The 21,785-nt window shown below is 39.2% G+C and overlaps 1 protein-coding gene and 1 long non-coding RNA gene across 2 annotated transcripts in view; one reads left to right on the top strand and one right to left on the bottom strand.

The window, feature by feature from the left end:
- rassf4a (Ras association domain family member 4a) overlaps positions 1 to 21,426 on the top strand; it is a 55,812-nt gene extending 34,386 nt beyond the window's left edge. The window contains exons 2-11 of the mRNA XM_012880621.3: positions 674 to 731; positions 868 to 943; positions 13,554 to 13,660; positions 15,052 to 15,131; positions 17,123 to 17,292; positions 17,690 to 17,791; positions 17,866 to 17,917; positions 18,012 to 18,133; positions 19,846 to 19,943; positions 21,001 to 21,426. Coding sequence (XP_012736075.2) covers positions 674 to 731; positions 868 to 943; positions 13,554 to 13,660; positions 15,052 to 15,131; positions 17,123 to 17,292; positions 17,690 to 17,791; positions 17,866 to 17,917; positions 18,012 to 18,133; positions 19,846 to 19,943; positions 21,001 to 21,070 — 935 coding nt within the window. The 3' untranslated portion in view covers positions 21,071 to 21,426. The remainder of the gene's footprint in view (positions 1 to 673; positions 732 to 867; positions 944 to 13,553; positions 13,661 to 15,051; positions 15,132 to 17,122; positions 17,293 to 17,689; positions 17,792 to 17,865; positions 17,918 to 18,011; positions 18,134 to 19,845; positions 19,944 to 21,000) is intronic.
- LOC105938747 lies at positions 9,658 to 10,931 on the bottom strand. Its single transcript, XR_001167030.3, has 2 exons — positions 10,347 to 10,931; positions 9,658 to 10,163 (listed from the first exon to the last, which is right to left on the bottom strand). It is a non-coding gene; the product is annotated as an uncharacterized LOC105938747 (long non-coding RNA).
- Positions 21,427 to 21,785: the final 359 nt, after the last annotated feature.

Below are 21,785 nucleotides of genomic sequence, written 5' to 3'. Positions count from 1 at the left end.
TGTTAGAGTGGTTGTATGCTGAATAAAGCCAGGTGCAATTACACACACATTATGATCGGATTAATGGAGTGTGTGCCCATATAAATGGTACAATCTGTTTATTTAATCCAAATACATTTTAATCCGATCGTCAGATTTTGTGCATGTAAACAGTGAGATTGTGGGATTTTTAAATGAAGCAGAAATTTAAAAAAAAAGCAGTGCTTCTCACTGCTTCATATTGAGATTATATGGTGGATCCAACATTCGGAGTTTGTTTCCTATAATGGTGACTTCTCGGGGTAATTTGTTGCACAGGGTTTTATGTCAGGGGTATTCAAGTCACACAGCTGACTCCGATACCCAAATTTTCAGTATTTTTGTAAAACATTTAGTGACATCTCTCATTTTCATTTTTTTATTTACATCTATACATTTCTTTGTTTTGGTCACATAAAAAACTCTGGTAAAGAACAAGCTTAAAGTTTAAGCTTGTAACGTGATAACACATGAAAAGGTTTTAGGACTATGAATACTTTTGCAAGGCACCATAGTGGCAGTCTTTGTTCTGTTTATTCAAATGATCTACAGCACATAACATTCTGTCTCTGTACGTTCAAATCTTTATTTTTAAATCCTTTTATTATTTCGAACCATAAGCGGAGTCTTTATAAACTTTTTGTCTCTTTTTCAGTGAGAATGTGTGAACGTCAGACCTTTGTGAAGCTCAGCGAAGAGAAGCTCATACCAAAGTAAGTGCTTAGTGAAAGCGGTTAATAAAGCAAAATCAAGGTGTTGATTAGATGTAATACGTTTCATTTACTGCCACCAATGCCTGCATTGTGGGTGAATTGTTAGCACTAATCCAGCCTTTGTGTTGCTATTCAGGTCTGACGTCTTGTCACTGCTGAGAACCTACAACTGCTACCATGAGGGAAAGAACTTCCAGCTGCGAACTCGAGAGGTAAGAGTCACATGTGCTGTTGGAAATAAAAGGATTAACAGGAATACTGCTCCAAACTCCATCTATCTATCCATTATTTATGCCCACTTATCCGTGCAGGCTTGCAATGAGGGCTGATGCCTATCTCTCGTCTCATTGGGCAAGAGGCAGGGTACCCTCTGGAGAGGTTGCCAGTCCATCACAGGGCAACACAGAGACACAACTATGCAAGCATGCCCTGCACTGCAATTTAGAGAGACCAATTAACCTAACAGTCATATATTTGGACAGTGGGAGCAAGCCAGAGTACCTGGAGATAAGCCACTCACGCACAGGGAGAACATGCAAACTCCATGCAAAAGGTTTGGACTGCTTGCTGCAAGGCAACAGTGCCGCTGCTGCTGCAAACCGATGCAACAAATTGTAAAGCGCCTTGCCTATCTTGTTTTCCAACATGGCAAGTGGCAGAGAAACCACAAAAAGCCCCTACATCCCTCACAATTAAGCCAGAAGGAAAGAGAGTGACTCCTGTTGCAGTCAGAAAACTCTCCTTTAGGAAAGTCGTTTCCACAGTAAGCTCTTTTTCTTTAAGGGCGGTTAAGTTATTTGTTTGCTAATCATCCTATGGGTTTTGTGGTTTGGAATTCCCCTTTGTGTTCACCAGCAGGTTTTTCAGTGAGAGCATGCATATTTGTCTCTGTACAGTACAAGGGCTGGGCAGAGTGGTCAAGATGTGTCCGTTTTGTTATCACTCAAGTCAGACCCACAGCCTTAAGAGAGAGGGAAAAAAAACAGGACTGTCACTTTTTGGGAAAATCCCCAAAAGCTGCACACAATGGGCAGAGGGGAACCCCTGACGTTAAAATATTTGTGTGAAATGAGCCACAAAGGATAACAGCTTAACCGCCTTCAAAGCTTCAGTATTTTGTAAAGCATGACCAACGTTGTGGTAATTTCAATGATTCGGTACAAGCCCTGTAAATTACAAGGATATTAGTCAACTAAGGCTGTCTAAAGCATTCATTCTTAGATACATACCAACACTGTGATCTTTCAACTGTGCAGAAGGAAAGAAACGAAAGGGAAAGTTTGTTTATGTAACTTAACCTTTAGTGTGAGATTTCTGTTTGTTTAGGTTCTTCAATGATCTACCTGTAGATAATTTTTACTCACCAGATATAACTGGACAGATGACACAGCAATGAATTAAAAAGTAGAAAATGAAAATATACTTTTACTTTAAGTTAAAAGTGCTATTTAAAGGTATGATCATGTTATTGATATGTCATAGATATAGATAAATACAGACATAAAACATGCTTGTTCCTGGATGTAAGCATACTTTATCTTAACCCCTAAAGAAAACTTTGTGTTCTATCTATTCTATCGTGTCCTAGCAATTTATGTGGGGTAAAGTAGTTTAGAGTAGTAACTTAAATGTTAACAATTTAAGTTTCTTCTTAAAAACCAATGTGTGACTTTTAACAAAAACGGAAAAGTAAGAAATTAATAATCCTAGCAAGAGCAGGGTATCTTATTAGACAAAATTTGCTTATTCAGATGCTTTTTTCTCCTGGCAGGGTAAAAACAGAACATGGCAGTAATTTGCCCATAAAACACCCCTGGTTGGGAGATTGTACTGGACTCTCCAGTTAGTGTAATATTATATGTTTTAACTGTTTATGTTAGAATTAAAAAAAAGGTTAAAAAAATAAAACAACTGTACTTCTATTCTGAAGCTGATGATGTTTTACTTCCCATCCAGGAAACTTTCTCAATAGGGGGTTTTCACTGACGTCACTGGCCAACTTCCGGTCCGCCATATTGGGTGGCACACTTCCTTATCTCTAGTTGTCGTACACGTATTATCGTATCGCGAATAGATAAGTACGCCAGCACGCTAGAGCGACCAGATAAGGACGTATATCTGAGGAAATGTTCCGTGATCGACCATATGGACCCGTATGCCCTCCACGGTGCCTTGTTTAGCCGTAATCCAGATGATTGGCCAAATGTAGAGCACGGCGACATAGTGCATTACCTGGTGTTCAGTGAAAACCCTCTGCACACTCTTGAGGAAATGAGAGCTTACAAGGGTCTAGAGGCTCACAACCAGTTCACATCTGGTTATGTACATCAAGGAAATCGCCATCATACGTGGACGGGTGAGTTTTAATAAGATGGTAAAAATGTAAACAATCCGACGCAAATGTGTCGCATGCTTCTGTGGTGGCCGGCGGCCGGCGGTGCGCGAAGGCGCTTGGCTGCAGGGCCGATCGATGCCGCTCGCGGCTTTAATTATTTAAGCAGAACAATGACCAGTGAAAAATTAAGTTGTATTTACCGTATTGGCGCTGGTAGGAGCTGCAGATCATAAAGCCAGCAAACAGTGGGAACACAGCAACTCGTTCAAAGGTAAGCTGCGCTCAGACGGGCTGGCACATGCTAGTTTAGTAGCTGCTAACCGTCAGTGCTAACAACCACTCGCGCATGTAATGTACTTTTAACTTGCTGCTATGTGTTTCAAACGTTTAGAACACACTCTCATTGACATCGGGATACTGTGGAAAGTTATGTTCGGTCGTCTTACAGCCGCGATCCAAGCGAGCCGACGACTCTTTGTTATTTCTAACAGTTGTTCTCCGTGGTTGCGCCTCCAGGCAGGAAAGCGGTGGAAAATGAATCTGTTTCTATGTTTTTCCCATGGCGATCATGTGTTGCGCTGTTACAGCCCACAATACAGCAACGGTTTACCATGGTTGAAATCAAGTTAAGGTGAAATTAATCAAATTAAAACGCGGCTGAGAGAGGGAGTACAGTACGCGGTAGTAATAGGCAGTAGAGGCGGCGGAGGCAGTCAACATGACAGCCGCGGAAAGTAATAAGTCATAACGCCCAAGCCCTATTATTAATATATTCTTCTTACATGTTTTAAATACTTAACAGTTAATTACCTGTGACAAAGTGAGCACCGCAGACTCTGGCGTATTCCAGCTTAACACCGTCCAAATCGGACCTGGATATCCGTGTCAGCCATAGGTGACGGCGTTGTTCAGACAGCTGTTTTTTTTTTTCACACTGATTCACTATTACGGCTGGTAGGCGATAGAAAGAGCGTTGATCTCCACCTCCACGGGCCGTGCAACCAACCATTAAACACGTTTTCCCCATTGTTCACTTCCAATACTGCCTAAGGCGTCATACAATGCAGGTCAACGGTGCGAAACGACTGCCACCCAATATGGCGGACGCGCTGAGTAGTCACGTGAGCGTGACGTCAGCTGAAAACCCCCTATTTAAAATGTCTGGAGCAGTGTGGTTTTCCAAGCTGTATAGACCTGCAGACGAGGCCTCGTTAGAGTTTAGATTCGTATGTACATTAACCTGGAACTGGTCACCCCAACAATGGAGAGTCGTTAGGCTCATCGTTTGCCTGGCTCACAGGAGGAATGTTGTGGTCGCATGCATGGAAGTGTGGTGGGTGAATCTTGGCAGGAATCAAACCTATGGCTGTGTTGTAAGTTTTTGAAAGTTGAAACCTGAGCCCCCCTTTCTCTGTTTAAAGTTGTTTTTTCTTGCTTTACGTAAATGGCTTCCTTCACCCCTCTCTCAATTCTCCGTCTTGTTTGTGAACATTTTGGTCCTCAAAGAGTGTCCTTTGTCCTTGAGGTGTAGGTGGACGGCTGAGTCTTGTCCTGAGGAGGTAGCTCTCCTGTGTTGAGCCATGCGTCTGTGGAGAGGTTGCTTGTTTTCTCCAATATAAAGATCAGAACATTCCTCACTCCACTGAACCGCATACACCACTCCTCTCATTTTAGATTTGGGGGTTGTGTCACCTCCCATTCTCCGTCATGACCTGGATGACTGACAATCTTCACCAACTTTATGTTAGAATGTTATAAGCTTTACAGATTTTAGGAGAAAATGGAGAGATTGCGTAAGATGCTTCTGCATGTGGGTGAATTAGCTTTTTTATTTTGATTTTGATTTTTTATTTTGTGGCATTGAGGGGGGAGGGCAAGTATGTGGTGACAGTAGAGAGGAATGATACCTCCTGGAAAATGGAGAAACCTCCAAGGTGACCTGTGAAAATGCAGGAATCAAATCATGTGTCGACATAAAAGGGACTCATCCTTTGAGTTTAGGAGGCTTTTCATACCTTAATGAGTCATAAGTCGAGTTGTGCAACTTCACATACCAGACAAAAAATCCTCTGTTGATAACCAGAATAACAATAATGAGAAGAAGCAGCCAAAGTCTGAAGAAAAACTTCTTTACAAAGCCTAAAGAAAAGCATCCTGACAACTAAAGCTGCACAAGATATATCGTGAATATGTCGTCATCGCCTTATCATTGTTTGCTAAATTCATGCTAATTCATATCTGTTTGGTAGGCAAAAATAGTTGGCTAATATGAACTTGCAATTTACATGCTAATGTAATATTTAGCCAGTTGTGCAGAGTCTCAAATATGTCGTAGATGCTCACACCGGCCATAAATTACATTTCCCAAAATACCAAAGGTCACAGAGTGATGGTAGTACAGATGAGACAGTGAGGAAAGATAAGAATAGGCATTTATTGCAGCTGATATCGGCATCACAAGGTTTTATAATGTCAAGCCGCACTACTAAGCACCGCTTAAGAAGATCACAAGAAAGCCTGTCATTTCATTCATTGTGTCTCCATGAAAATGTTTCACAGTTGCTTTTATGAATCTGTCCTCAGTTTTTCCTTTCTTTGCTGGCTTGGTTTGCTGATTCTAAAAGACGAAAATCACTTACAGAGCCTCATCAAAGAATGTGGAAAAATAATCAGGATACGATTGAATGACATTATGGAGCTATTCAAGTCCAGATCAGTAACCCGAGCCGAAAAGGCCTTGGTGGACCCCACCCATCCTCTACACACACAGTTTAAGCCCCTCCCTTCTGGAAGGAGATATGCCTTACCAAGGTGTAAAACAAACAAATTATCTTGTCCCTACAGTCATTGACTTTTTAAACAAACTATAGATATAAACGTCCTTATTTTAAGGCCACTGTGAAATTGCTGTGTTTAAGTTCAGTTTCAGCGGAATTTAAAAAACATTTAAAGTACCGTTTAGATCTGTCTATTTTTAACTTTATGAAGTTGCCTCTTATCTTCCTGTCTTGTCAGTTGTGTGTGTGATTGCTTGTGTGATTGTGTGGTACTACTCGTTGCGTATGAATGGTTCTTCGGGGACTCAATAAAATCAAGTCTAAAGTCTATCATACAAAAGGACAAGCTTGTTATTGTTTTATTGTTCAGGGAGTAGTGCTAACTTTATAGAAATATAACTCACAAAGACGCCGTAGAAGCAACTGTATGTCTTGTTTCTTATTTATATTTTGTCATCATCTTTAAAAATCCTACGTTTTAACTTGTTCTGTTTTAATTAACACTTCTAACCTTAGCTCTTTCTATAAGGTGGTGACAGAGCAGACTGAAAAAAACAGTAACCGTTTTATGAAAGGTCTTTATCTTTACAACAAAAAAGGATAAAAATAAAATAAGATATTTGCTTACAGACCGGCACAGTTGTACAGGTGCATCTCAATGAATCAGAATATTATCAAAAAGGTTAACCTATCTCTGTAATTTAATAAAACAATAAAAATGCATGTATGTTATATATTCCTTACACACACTGTGATATAAAGTGTTGATTTCTGTTCATTTTCATGACTATGACAACTATTTAAATCCAAAAATCCATTTATCATAAGTTTTGAATTGCGCAGTCAATAAAAAAGGACTTCCTGTTGAAAAATGTTGGCCTACAGAGGAATATTTCTATGGAGATTAAAATGTATACATTTAATAGTTTGTTGGGGTTTGTATTTAATGAATTGCCGGTGGTCAGAGGGCCGGTTGCGCGAGTGTATGGCAGCCTCGCCTCTGTCTGTCTGCCCCAGGGCAGCTGTAGCTACTAACATAGCTCACCACCATCAGGGTGTGAATGTGTGTGTGAATGGGTGAATGACTGAACTGTAGTGTGAAGCGCTTTGGAGGTCGTCAGACTGGTTAAAGCGCTATACAAGTACAAGCCTTTACTATTTACAATTACTCCATCAATGCAGTGTGCCATGGAGGTGCTAACCCTGAGCCTCTGCTAAAGTGTTAACGAAGTGCTGGTTGCTTTAATAGCATAATTTCCTGCTAGACAACTGCACTAACTTTGGAGTTGATAAAACACTGATTTTCTGGCAATGACATGGCTCCTCAAATCATCGCTGACCAGACACGTCACACTGGACCTCAGGCAACTTGGATTCTGTGTTTCTACACTTTCCCTTCAGAATCTGAGACCTTGATTTTCCGACTGAAATTAACAATTTACTTTGATAAAAAAGACTTTGAACCACTGAGAGTGCAGCTGTCCCTGTGACTTTTGCAAGTTACTCATCCACGCTTTTTCCTTGCCCTCAACTTTCCATTAATTGCTCAGAAATCATCATCTGTTCACAGAGTGCTGAACCCTTTGTGGCTAACGCTCCATGTGGAGCGTGTGAGTGACTGTGACAACGATCAGCACTTCATAAGGTTGTGTACCCCACCACATGACATTTAAGAAACTGTAATCCTTTTTTGCTGTTCTTATGTAATATTCACATGTTTAAATTTGGGATTTTCATTAGCTGTAAGGCATAAACATCAAACACACTTGGACTATATTAATCTGTGCGTAATTAATCTATATAGTGTATGGATTACATTTTTTTTTTTTTAATTACTGAAATAACCTTATTTTCCTTTTATAATTCATTGTTAATGTTGTACGCTTTAATTTTGGAACCAGAAATGTCCTTGCCGGTATCTGAGATAGATATATTTAAACCAGATTCTGGGGAATCTCTGCTCCAGATCTATCTGATTCAGTGGCACTAAGGACTTAGTCACTGGATATTTTGTGGATATAATGGCCAAACCATTGCTCAGCAGTGACATTCTTTGGCTGTGCACGAATGCTGCACAAAAGCCAAAGTTCGGAAACTCCTTTTGGGAAGTTTTAGTGAATATGTTGGCCATATAAATAAGTATTGATATAACAGGCATGCAGCAACATTCCTTATTCCCAAAGCGAGCAGTCTGACGTAATTAGGTTGTGTGTGAAAAGAAGAGGCAGGTTGACACAGGAGATTAGTTCATAATCAGGTCAGGTGATGTGCATTAGTCATCTGAGGGTGGGCATGTCAGGAGGACTGACTTTGCAGCTATCAGTTAAAGCGAATGAAGAAATACTGTCTGAGACGGGAGCGAGCTCTAACATGTACGGCCGCTCAGAATGTATGTTTATTAGCTGTAATAATGTAAGTGTAAGTGCTGAAGGCTCTATTTGAGAAACTGTTCAGAGAAACAGTTAGGATTCATTACAGATTCACTTTTCTGAAATGTTTTTATGCAACGACAACATTTCATTTTGCTTCAATTTATTCCTTCAAAGAGACCCAATTTAACACTCAATATGTCCCCAAACTAGTTGACCGTTGTCAAAGAAGCTGTCAGTTTAGTGAAAGGGAAACAGGTTTTCTCTTATGAGGTGCAACAATGTGTGGAAGCTCTGAAACTGGAGCGTAATCAATTTCATTCATTTTAACCACCTTAAAAACTGTCTGAATATGTGACATTCCTTATAAGACATAGATTATGTCCCTCCTTCCCTACCTTTGTATTCTGTATTCTGTTAATGTTTACAATATCTTTGGATATTGACTTAAGCTAACTTACTGCAGCTCTGACTCATCACGCAGTAAAACACAGTGATGACTGTTTCCCATGGACTCTCTTCTGTACTTGACCCAAATCCAAATTTTACGCACAACCGTGAAGCGCCCCCTTGTGGCTTTTTGTAGTTTGAAACTGGTTTCAAAGTTTGACACTAGACCACTAGATGTCCGTAGAGTTCTTCCTGAAATTTTGGCCTGGACGTAATTGGATTTGTTGCACACAGCATTTACAATTAAACTCAGGAAAAGATCTGGCGATTAAAGAGGGATTATGGTACCAGGAGCATTTTATTGTGATTTCTGGTACCAATGGTTCAAAGCCATGCATGCATCTTGAAGGTTAATTCAGCTGTATGTCTTGGTATATGTAGTATTTTGCTCTTAAACTGGAATTAGCAGATCTAATGAGGTCTGTTAAGTTGTAATATCTTATATGTTCAAGCTATTTAATGCATTTGTTGGAGCAAATTTTTTCCTTTTAAAAAGGTATTAGCATCAAAATACAGTTGAAATACTTTACGTAAACATGAGAATTTAGCAATTTTTAGCTCAGATAGATTTTTTTGTCATGTGTATTTTTTTTTAATCATTGACGTTAAATTATAATTTACTAGATTTTAGTACAATTAAACTACACGATTAAACGTATAAAACCACAATAAAATTCTTCTTGAAAAAAATGATGGTAAACCACATCCTTCTAATACTATTTTTCACCATCAGTTTTAAAGGTTGTGGTTTATTTATTTTTTACCAGACATGTCTCAAACCTAAATATATATATATATATATATATATATATATATATATATATATATATATATATATAAATGTGTGTTTTTATTTATTACCCCACTTATAATCACAAAAAGTTCAGTGCTTAAAGGGGAATAAACTGTAAAACCATAAAAGAATGTGTGATATTTTAGGATTTTATTAGAAAGCACATCTTATGTCTTAAATAAAATAAAATAAAAACCTTGTAAACACATAGACCACAGAGTAAATAAATTACATTTGCACTATTATCTTGAGCCATGGCGGAGCAGTTTCATCCTGAGGTTCTCACTCCATCAAAGTACCCACATGACGTCCAACAACAACGCTGTCTCTTTTCAAGTTCTTATCTGTCCAAAGAGCCAGTCCATGGGGTCTTTGCCCCTGCAGTCCTGTTCTCTGCTCATCCTGAGGGAAAACTCCTCTGAGCTGTGTGTGCTTAGACTGGAGGCCCTGGAAGTCCTCGGTGTTCGCGGAGACACGCGGGCAGCTTTTGAGAGCTGACGCTGCCTGGGGGACCTCAGGAGTCTGACGGGGCCGTAACTCGCATCCTCGACGGGCCGCGCAAGGGCCTGGATGCTGGACATGTAGTCCTCCAAAGAGTGGGAGCTCTGGGATTGCTTCATGGAGGAGGGATGGACAGGCAGGTCCTCGTGCGTCTCGGTAATTGTGGGCAGTAGAGGCAGAGACAACAGCAGCCTCCTGTTTTTCATGCTAGAGAAATACGAGGAAAAATTAAACTGTTAGGTTCATTGTTATTAAAGTTGTATAATTTCTAGTTCAAAATTAATATATTTTACAGATAAAACACTGGTGTTCTGTTATGCAAATAAATAAATTGTAACAGCTTAATGGTATCTCATAAAGCAAGGCGTAAATGAGGAGAATCCTGCTCACCTTCAATGTTTGAGTTTGCGCTCTCTGAACACGGCGATAAGCTCGGTGCCGTCTAATCCATGCAGCAGAGTGTGAGTGGACGGGAGCATGTGTCCAGGCTTTATAGGCGGGCTGCAGCGCAGTGATTAGCTGCCTTATCCAAAAATAGCCTCGCTGACCTTACTCACATCTGAGCAAAGCAGTGAGAGCGTGTACATCTGAGGGTGTGTCCGTGCCTGCTCAGGAAACCCAGGAGTGGCGGGTTAGCAGAGTCCAGTGGTGCAGCTGTGCTCTGTTTACACAGCAGAAACAATGAAGCCCTGTAGAACCAACACACACACACACACACACACAGAACAATGTTTCGGTCCTATGTTTGGCCCGATGTGGTCTTTCTTCATTCTGTTCAGTCTGAAACTTGAAATCAAAAATAAGATTACTTGAGGAATTGGATATGTGGACTCCTTTTATCTTTTTGTTATAAAACCATGACAGAGAAGTCACAGTTGTGAAGCGGAAAAAAATTGTCAGTTAGGAGGCATCCTTGCAAATGAAGCATTTTATTCATGTAAAAATAAGAAAGGCAGGCTCTTATAGACTTGGTAGAGTTTTTTTTTTTAATCGAAAATATTCGGCTGGTATGGTAAACAGAAGTCCTTAGAAACTGTTACTACTACTTGCCTTGAGCTTGGCGGGTACTTTACGGCAACATTTTTACTTTTATAGGGATTTTGTGTGATGCCTGGAAATATACAGCAAAAAAAGCATGTAATGACTAAGGAAAGTCCAGAACTTCCTAAGAAAACTGAGTAATGGAGGTTAAATCTCAGGAGAACCAGGAGCCATGGGCACCGTGCAGCACCATGCAGCTGAAGAAACCAGCCAGAATGAACTAAATGGTAAAACACTGGGAAATGATTCCTGAAATGCTTTAAAAGTGAGTTATTTGGCAGCATGTATTGGGGCTGTGAGGGCTGAATGATAAACAGAAATAATTCACTGGGAATCTCAGATGAAAATCTGGTTAAATACAAAGTCATAGTCAAAAGAGTCATGACGTACATGGTTTGCAGCGAATTATATATGTATATTTAACTTCTCATGTATTTACTTTATTAATGGCTGTCTTCCTGAGCAGGCCACTATCTCTTGTCCACACCTGAGCTGTGAATCCCTGCAGCTCCTCATGAGCTACCCTGGTCCTCGTGGCTGCTGCTCTTTTGCGGTGACCTTTCGTGTCTAATGCTTTTGCAAAAAGATGCTCTTTTTGCTTTTTAGGTGGATGGCCATGTCTTCGAAGGCTTGCAGTTGTGCCACTTTTCAGTTTTCAGATGAAAATAGGAATAGAGCACTCACTGAGATGTTCAGAGTTTGGTATTGTGTTTTGATTGTAACTCTGCTTTAAACTTCTCTGTTACTTTATCCCGGACCTGTCTGGGGTGTTTGTTGGTCTTTACAAAGCCTTTTGTTTTTATCATTGTTCTCTAACAACTCTCTGAGGCCTTCACTGAGCAGCTCCTTTTACACTATACTATACTTAATTACACTTTTCATATTACTTGGGAAAAAAGTTATTGAGAACCCTGTATCGTTGTCCTGCCACTTCACCATTGTGCACTACTTTGGGCACTGCAAAAATGGAACTAAAAGTAAGCAAAATTTTCTAGAAATTAGTGTGTTTTTTATTGATTTGAGCAGGTAAATAAGACTATTTTCTAATGGGATTAGTAGCTCTACCCCTAAAATAAGATAATTAGATATTCTGCACTTGCAAATCAAGAAAAAATGCACTCATTTCAAGAAAAATTTACTTAATTTTAGTTCCCTTTTTGCAGTGGGTTGGTCTGTCACATGAAACTCCAATAAAATACATGGAAGTTTGTGGTTGTAATGTAACAAAATACAAAAACAATGGCCACTTGATGATTTCAACCTAATTTTCTGCTGTATTTCCAAATAGGATTTCCAACATTCCTTCAATTAGTGCTCCTTTTTACTGCTATCTCCGTGTTTTCAGTGATTTATTTTTTATTACCGTCAAATTTAGCCAAAAGGCTAAACAAAAACTCTGATCTTGCGTCAGCTGATCAGCCTGACTTATAAAAACTAATTTCCTTCTTATCTGTTTTACTTTTGATATTAAGGTCTCCATGAAGAACTGATTGAAACAAGTGAAACCTGTGTTCAAAGACCCACATTGTATTGTAGGGTACTGATTTAGAAGCTGTGGTTATGTAACTTTTTTTTCCAAACTGAGGGAGCAGACAGCCTTCTCACTGTGTCATTAGAACATCCACAACTGTGTTGCAATTTTTTCCTGTTTTTGTGGAAATCAAGCATTAATACTTTGGCTACTGACCTTTGCCAAACTATTTAGGTAAAAATATTATTATTACAATTACCGATGCCTCTTAATATAATAAATCTCTAGATATAGATTATAACAGCAGTGGGTCTGGCATGGAGGTGTCGATTCCGGGGTGGTGGCGCTGCGGCTGCCAGCACTGAGGCGGGGTTGGGCTGGGCCCTCTCGCCTGCTGCTCCTGGCTGGTGAGGTCAGGTTTGGGGCTGGGACGCCTGTTCTGGCACCTAGTGGGTCGGCTGCCCCCCCAGGTGGGGGCCAGGTTGTTGTGGTTGGGGCTTGGTAGGATGGTTGGAGCAGAGGCATGGGTGGGGCAGAATAGGGTCCATGATTGGGAGAGGGGGCGAGGGATTTAGGTTATGCCCTGATAGACAATGGGGGTCTGGGGCAACTGCTGGGGTCTGCATGGCGCCTGGGGTCCTGGCTGTTCCTACAGGTACTTGGGTCCTTTTTGTGGAGCAAATCTGCCCTGAGACACGTAGGCCACAACAGGACATGTTAAAAAAGAAAAAAAATGTTGTGTGATCATTTTTGTTTTCTAAATTTAGACTTTCATTTATGTCAAACCAAGCGCCTCCCCCTGCGTCTACGTGACCCACAACAGTCGGAGTTTTGTTCTTTTCCAATGGTGTCTCAGACATGACCCCCCCACACACACACCCCCACCCCACCCCCGCACTGTGGAAAAAAGGGAGGGTTCACGCTGACAAACTTTCTCCAATATTCGAGGTTTCACCTTACAGCTGTATGCGACTGCTTCAGCACGTACACCTGAAATTGAGCCTCTGTGGCAGTCGGCCAGGCAGGATATCCTCTCTGAACATTGCTGCTGATTATTATTGTTCTGTGTGCTTTTCTTTGTGCAGGAGGATGGAGAGCTCATCCTAGAGGGGTTGCTAAATATTTACTGGGGTCTTCGAAGGCCAATAAGACTTCAGATGTTTGATGACAACGAAAGATTTCGGCTCAACAGGTTAAAAAGTCTGACTCATGTACCATAGAGACGCTTTAATGGACACAAGTAACAAGGGAGGGTCCTGTAAGAGCAACGCTCTGATCAGGAACACTCACATGTTAGTAGAAATATGTCAGACAGTTTTTTGTTTTTTTGACATAACCATAAATGAACAAGAAAAAGCTAATTGAGATTATTAACATCTTATAAATGCTTAGGCAAGATGTGCAGCAGTGCAGCTTAAATTACAAAGAAACAAACCACAACATAACCTCACCTAAATAGCAAGTGTTAATTAGCTAAATCAATTGGCCAAAGCATCCTCAGAAAAAAATTTCTGCCTCCAACACATCCTTTATAAATCTTCAATCTGGCCAATTTTTCAGTTCTTAGATTAATCTGAAAAACATTTTAGGTGTTAGTGGCCCCTTATTAAAATGCTGTTTGTTTTTTTGTTTTTTTACCAAACCCTGACTGAAAGCTGTCTCCACCTGAACTGTTTGATGAATATAAAGTCTGAAGACATGAAAGAAAGTTGCCCAGAAATGCGGAAATGTAGCACCGCCACCCCAGGAGAAGAAAAATAGAACTATGTAATAGAGTGGCAACTTTACTGTACTATGTCTTCTTCGTATTTTGACAACTCTTTATCACACAATAACGATACATAATATAATATCATCACTTTATGTAAGTCCATGAGAGGTTTTTGTTATAACATGATTAATATGGATATTGTAGTAAGACGTTGTTATGTTATTCAAATGTAAAAAGTATATTGACATGATATGCTGTAAAAATCTGAAAAAGATATGGTTAGTACAATAAGGCTGTTACATTATAACAGGATGCAGTTTCTTAAAAGAAAAGCCAACTGCAGCTGAGTAAGAGGCAGATTATCTATGGATGCTGAGCTACACATGATGATAACATCAGCATCAAAATGAAAATTTGCATTGGTGCCTTTAACATCAATGATACAGAAGATGAAACAGAGTCGACATAAAGCTGCTCCTTCAGGGACACTGTTGGCTTCAGTTAGTGAGTTTTAAGTGAAACCGTACGTTTATGTCTTGCACACAAATCTCTACAAACAATTCAAAGAAATAGTTTGGCTTTTGGTTGGACATAATGAAATAAGAACATTTCCTTGCATGTTTTAGACATAATTAACAATTACATAGATTAGAGGCTTATGATAGCAAAAGTTAAAATTAAGGGTGAAACTGACATTTCCTTTCAGCCTTCACTCAAAGAAACAGGCACATCCTTTTAAGGGCTGAATGATGCATTAAATTAACCTTAATGCAAGGGTTTGTTTTTCACCGTCATTTGTCCTGTCCAGAAAAAGCTAAATGGACATAAAATCAGGATAAAAATAATGAAGGAAACATTGTTTTCTTTTTCAGAAATGAAATGTCTACTGTGGCAAAGCCAGCATCTGCAGAGTCCAACAATAACTCCCTGAGCAGAGAGCCCAGACCTGCTGGTGAGCGTAAACACGTGCAGCCATTCCTTCACTGCTCCCGACACAGACACACTCACAGACCTGCGGGATTATTGTAGATTGCACGTTGCAAGAGATTAAAACCGCACAGGTGCTTTATACAGCAGATCTTGCGGAAAGCTTGGCTCACGTGTTTTAGTTTCTTTCTGTGCCAGCTGAATCAGATCAGATGAGCAGCACTATAAATAAACAGAGTTAGACTACACATGTCCGTCAGCCGCTCCTTCTTTATGACAGATAAACAACAGAGGAAACTTTCTTTTTGCAAAATTCATTTACATGGATTTTCACACAAGGTTAATAAAGTTCTTGAAATGTGACACCTTTTCTAAGCTTTAATTAGTCCACATGTGAAATACAGCTTAGCACAGCTCTTGTAAGTCCTTATTAAAGGGTCGATATTTTCAAATCTTGGATCACGATAATACAGTAAACTAGGCACACAATAGTAATAATTGTAGGTCTAGCCTACCACCTCAGAGCATCTTTTTTGTTTAAAATAAGGGAACAAAACTAGGTTTTGACATTTGTTTGGTTGCGAAAGTTATATTATACAGAGACCCCAAAATCAAGACATAAATTGAGCTGCTATTTAAGTTTACCAATGCCCCTGTGATTCAATAGTGCCTCTATAAAAGGTTTAATTATACATTTTAATGACCATATATAATGTGAGTCTAAAGGAGTGACTCTGGCCACCATGCTGACAATATAGAGCCAATTAAACTTTAGAATATTATAGGGCCCGTTGCTACCTTTTATATTATGGAGTAGCTAGCCCCTTCTTGAATATGTAAGTTCAAATCTAAAAATAAAAATTTAAAGGAATTTAAAATTCTAAATCTTGTGTCACGGCTTTACTTTTATACAAAATGGGTAGAAAAACTTTCTATTTCAAGCACTTCACGTTGCATACACAGCATATATAGATTTCAATAACATGAATGGTCGGAGCTATGAGTGTGGCGGTAATAAGATGGAAATATTTACACTGTTTCTTAAATGACCCAAATAACAAATAATAAACAAAAATAATAAACAATAAAAAAACAGTTTTTAGTTATTTATTTTTTTGTTTGTTTCTCTATAACATGAAGAACAAACTCTATGACTTAATGAAAAAAGCAGTAAAGAAGAGAGTTGTGCCTGATGAATGTTACTGAAATAGCAATAAGCTTTTAAAATCCATATTAACAAGATGGTATATTTGTTCATACTGCTGACAGATTTAGATTTAAAATTATTTAAGATTCATACCTTTTTTTCTGATAGGAAATCAGACAGGAATTTTCTCAAAAATATATTGAAACAACATTAAAGGACTCTTAATTTTGCTAACGATATAAATTAATTTTTCTTTTTTTTGAAAGTTAAATAAAAACGTGTGTTGAAAATCATTTATACCTTCCTGAATACTCTGAAAAATTCTTATTGGCTTAGGTTGGAAGGCCTCCTTGACATCACCCTGATCATTAACTCCCCCCGTAGATTCTCTATCAGATTCGAGTCGGGACTCTGATCTTAAAACCTAAATTTTGACTTCCTGTGAGGAGAAACATCTCAACAAAATTAAAGGATTACTCTAAATGTCCTTATAATCTGAACCTTAGCTTGTGTATTTACATGTAACACTACCCACTGAAAATAAATCAGCCTTGTAATTGGACAGCACACCTGATGGATGTGAATAATGGCCGACCGAACCAACATCTTCAGCTAAATTTTTCATTATAATTATTTTCCTCTTAGAAAGAAACCGTTAATGTTGTTTGCATTTAACCATTATTTATTATCATCACTCGGTTAAGATTGAAATCATTAAAACAGTAATTCGATAAGCCGCTAAATGATTTGTCTTTTATTCCACAGTGACATTCAGAGCTCTGAGGGACTTTTTTTGAAGGAATGGAGGGCTAACACTTCATGATATGTGTGTAAACAGAGGCTTCTTCTTGCTTATCTGCAACCTTTAGATGATGATACGGGTGGTCAAGAGGAAGAGGACTCACCTCAGCTGCTGAGGACCAGGAGTGACGCCTCCTTCATGCGAGTGCAGAGGAGGTCAAACACACACACCGCCAGAGACCTGCAGCGCCTGCGCACGCACCGCTTCTCAATCAACGGTCACTTCTACAACCACAAGGTGCGATGAACAGAACTCAATCAGCCATGATAATCTCACATGTATTTCCATGTTGACGAAACCCCAGGTGCACAGGGGCGGCGGTTTCCTTCGACTGTACTTCTGCCGGGTTTCGTAACGGCCTGCTGAGGGCTGATTTCATTACGTGCCACAGAAAACAAGCCTACCCGCGTTAGTTTCTACGGCGGGATTCGACAGGAGTCAATGTTGATGTTGAACAGAGCCCAGCTGCAGATGAAGGGATTTCCTGTCTCTCATCGCTTTCCTGGCCAAAATGGCCGAGGTGTTCGTGTTCAGGAACACACACACACTCAATTCTGCAAGTGTACTGCAGGTTCTGTACTGAAACAAAATGTTCTTCAGCGAGACATAATGATTTATCTTTTTCTACATTCAGACGTCTGTTTTCACTCCAGCTTATGGTTCGGTCACTAATGTTCGCGTCAACAGCTCAATGACGACCGGACAAGTGCTCAACCTGCTGCTACACAAGTTTAGGGTGAGCAGAAGATGCTAGTTTCACTTGTTAATAATCAGCTGAGCTTTTAATAATGTATATTTGTCTTATTTAAGGTTGAGAACAATTGTGAAGAGTTTGTCCTCTACATGGTACATGAGTCTGGCGGTAAGCCCGTTTTTACTGTGTTTGTTTTCAGCTGTGAGTGTGTTTTAATGCTTGTAAGCTGTTCTTTTTTTTCCTTTTGTCTCTGACCTTGTAGAAAGGACACGACTGAAGGATGATGAACACCCTCTGGTCACCCGTGTGCTTTACGGGCCGTGTGAGAAAATCTCCAAAATCTTTATCACTGAAGCCGACCTGGGAGAGGAAGTTACATACGATGTGAGTCTAGGCCTCGTTCACCATGTGGCTCTGTTTTTTTTCATCCTGTCCAGCATAAAGGATGCTTTTTCATAATGATTTCAAAGTTCTCAGCAAATAAACACAATGCTACAATTGGCCAATGATGGATAGTTGGGTTAAATTTAGGAAGCTGATGAATGATATCCTGTTTTGGGACAAATTTAACAATAGACTAAGATGATTGACTATCTATTGTGATCCTGCTGGATATATTCAGTTCTTTGCAAAAGCTTTCCCAGCCTTTGAACTTTTCCATAATTTGCCACGTTTTAACCACAAACATCTACAGTATGTTATATTGTCATTTTATCTGACATACCGAAGCTCATAATTATAAACAAGAAGGAAAATTATGCATGTTTGCTGTATTTTCGCAAATAATAAAAAAAAATGCTGTGTCTATTTGTATTCACCTCCCTTTTACTCTGACACACTTAATTCAAATCCAGTCACAGATTGTCTACTTGAGTCAGAAATAGAGACCACCTGTGTGTAAAGTAATCTGAAAAAGTTAGAAACGAAAGTGATGCATAATTGTGAAGTGGTACAAGAATAGATTTTTCAGGTTCATTATGGTTTTTTTTTACTTTTTTGATGTTGTTTGCTTTGACACCACTCAATAAAATCCACCTCAACTGGTTGCCAAATGGTGGCAATTAGTAAACAGCATCGTCCTGTGTGTGATGTGATCTCAGTATAAATGCGGCTGTTATGTGAAGGCTTTAGATGTGCCTTTTAAGTTGCAACAGAGGTTTGTTCTAAAACATCAGTGAGCATGAGGACCAAGGAACACGGCAGACAGGACAGAGTTGTGGAGAATTTTAAAGCAGGGTGAGGTTACAAAACAATATCTCAAGCTTTGAATACCTCACAGAGATCATCCATCATCAGAAAATGAAGAGTATGACAACTGTTGACCTGTCAAGACATGGCTTTCCACGTACACTGACAGGCAAGGCAAGAGGCGTGTTAAATAACAGAAAGGGTCAAGAGGCCAATATTAACTCCTGCAGAAAGAAAAGGCTCAGGTTGCATAAGGAATATTTGTTTATTGGACAACTATTTCTCATGTGCTCCACCAATCTGTTTTCAATGGATGAGTGACAAAAAAAGGCAATTTCAAGTCTTTCTGTAGTTTTTCAAAATGTCACAGAATGTGTTTAACCAATATTTGGCGTGCATACCGAACGGTTTCTGTGCTGATGGTGGCAGCGTCATGCTGGCAGGGTGCTGCTTTTCTCCAGCAGGGACAGAAAAGCTAGTCAAAATAGATACAAGCTGGGAAATACTGGATGAAAACCTGTTAGAGGTAGCAAAAGACTTGACACTGGGGTTTAGGTTTAATATCCAGCTGGACAATGACAGGACAGAGTGATGTATGGAGCTAAAAAGAGGGCTATAGTTAAAGAAAAACTATAAGAGGCTGCGAAAGATTTGGGGGAGGTTAAACTTTCAGCAGGAACACAGCTCTGAAAATACAGCCTGGGCTACAGAGGAACATGTTAGATCAATGAATCTTCATGTGTTAAAACGGCCTAGTCAAAGCCCAGATCTCAATGGAGATCCTTTTTTTTGTCTTTCAATGTTTAAATGTCTTTTACACGTGAGTGCGTAGCATTGGTTGCATCTCATGGTATGATAAGGACACGAGTATCCCATTTACACTGTCCTTTATGTATTTCCCTCTACAGGTTGCTCAGTACATCAAATTTGAGATCCCTGTTTTAGACAGCTTCGTAGAGAAACTCAAAGAGGAAGAGGAGCGTGAAGTAATCAAACTGACGAAGAAGTAAGTAAACAGTTGCTCTACTTTGCAAAATAATTATCTAATCTAAGTCATACCTTTAATTAATAAAAAAGCATAATATAAAATAAGGTTAGTGCAAGATTTAATTTAATCTCCATGGTGCGTGCTGGTTACAGTTTTAAAAGAAAACGGGCTGTAACACAGATTTATCAACTACCTCTGCACTTTATGGAGGCTCCATCACTGCCTGCTTTTAATTCTTGTCTTAAAAACCATTTTTATTCTTTGTATTTCAACCTCAGCGAGGCTTATTTTTACCTTGTGTTTGACATTGATGTTATTGTCTTTAATCTTTTATTCTTTTAATATGTGTTCATAGTTTGTATTAAGTGCAGCACTTTGTTTCAGCTGTCGCTTTAAAGTGCTTTATCAATAAAGTTGGTATGGTATTGTTTACTATGTTGTAGTATGTATTAAGTTAAATCATAGGTGAGATTTAAACTTCTGAGTTTATACTGATAAATTATACTGATCTTTATCAGAATAATTTCTCAACAATACCTAACCAGCAGGAGAATTATCTGAAAGTCAGTGGTTAAGCTGCCTGCAAATTGTTTGTTTGTGATTACAAAACTGAAGTGGGTGTAACCTGGGGGTACAGATTGGCAATAAGATGTACTGACCTGCAGCCTGATTATTCGGTTGGTCATTTTAAGGTTACCTTCTGTGGAGGAGAATATTTCCTTTGACGTATGCAGTTGGGATTTTGAATATCGTATCGACACAAAAACTTCTTATGCACAGAGGGAATGCACCGTATAACAAAAGGATTGTTTATGCTAATAATCAGACTTAGGGTATTATATGGCCAAGAATGCACTCACACTTTATTTATATGTATTTGAAATTTGTATTTAATCCACGGATGACAGCCACACAGGATCAAAACCTCCTCTGGGAGAGACGTTTACTGTTTTTCTGCAACTGCATATGTGACTTTTAATGATGTGAAATCCAAACGGTTTAATATGTGTGTTCATTTGCTGTTGTATGTCTTTGTGTGTGACATTAATAGTTTTTTTTTTCTTCCCACCTGTAGGTACAGCTCTCTGAGATCTATGATACTGCATCAGCTCGAAGGCAGAGGTCACAGCAGTGAGAGAGTATGACTGTTTTTGTTTGTATGACCTAATGTGCACTGCTGGGTGGGTGTGTGTGTATAAAAGGAAGGGAAGGGTGGGCAATACACTAATGACTGTTGATTTATTATGGGAACATTTCCCACTGCTGTAACGAATGTAAAGCTGAACAAGTGCTTTTATTGAAAAAATGTTCCTTTAAAGCCACACCTCTTCTCCTTAGGTTTTATGTATTTTGTATCATTTATCCTTGATGTATGATCACACTTTGTATACGTATGTACTTTTATTATTGACACATTTTGGATAAAAATTTGTTGTGCACATATTTATACCCTATGTTTTTTTGTAATGATTAAAAATAAAAAAATAAAAAATCCTTCTCATTGTGGTGTTGATGCTGGATCTCTACACCAAACATAAGAACCGCAGCGAGTTTCAATCCAAAGGAGAGTAAGAACAAAAAGCAGTCCCCTTTTTTCCCCTTGACTTCCACTAACAGATTAGCATTGTTTTTCTCTGAGAAACCTTGCCTGCCAGCCAGTTCCCATGGGATGTATACGTGTGTCTATCAACATTACACAATGGAGGTATTCTGAGCGGAGGCCAGTTCCTCTTTCCCACAGTTTCACATTTGGGAAGGCTATTTTATTATTCGATGAAGTCACAATCAGGTGACTTTTGTTGTCAATAGATTGTTGTTATACTGGCATATTTGATTCACCAAATTGGGGAAAAAAGGACT

Source organism: Fundulus heteroclitus, chromosome 22 (assembly GCF_011125445.2).
Source record: "Fundulus heteroclitus isolate FHET01 chromosome 22, MU-UCD_Fhet_4.1, whole genome shotgun sequence".
NCBI lineage: Eukaryota > Metazoa > Chordata > Actinopteri > Cyprinodontiformes > Fundulidae > Fundulus > Fundulus heteroclitus.
This window is presented reverse-complemented; position numbering and strand designations above follow the sequence as displayed.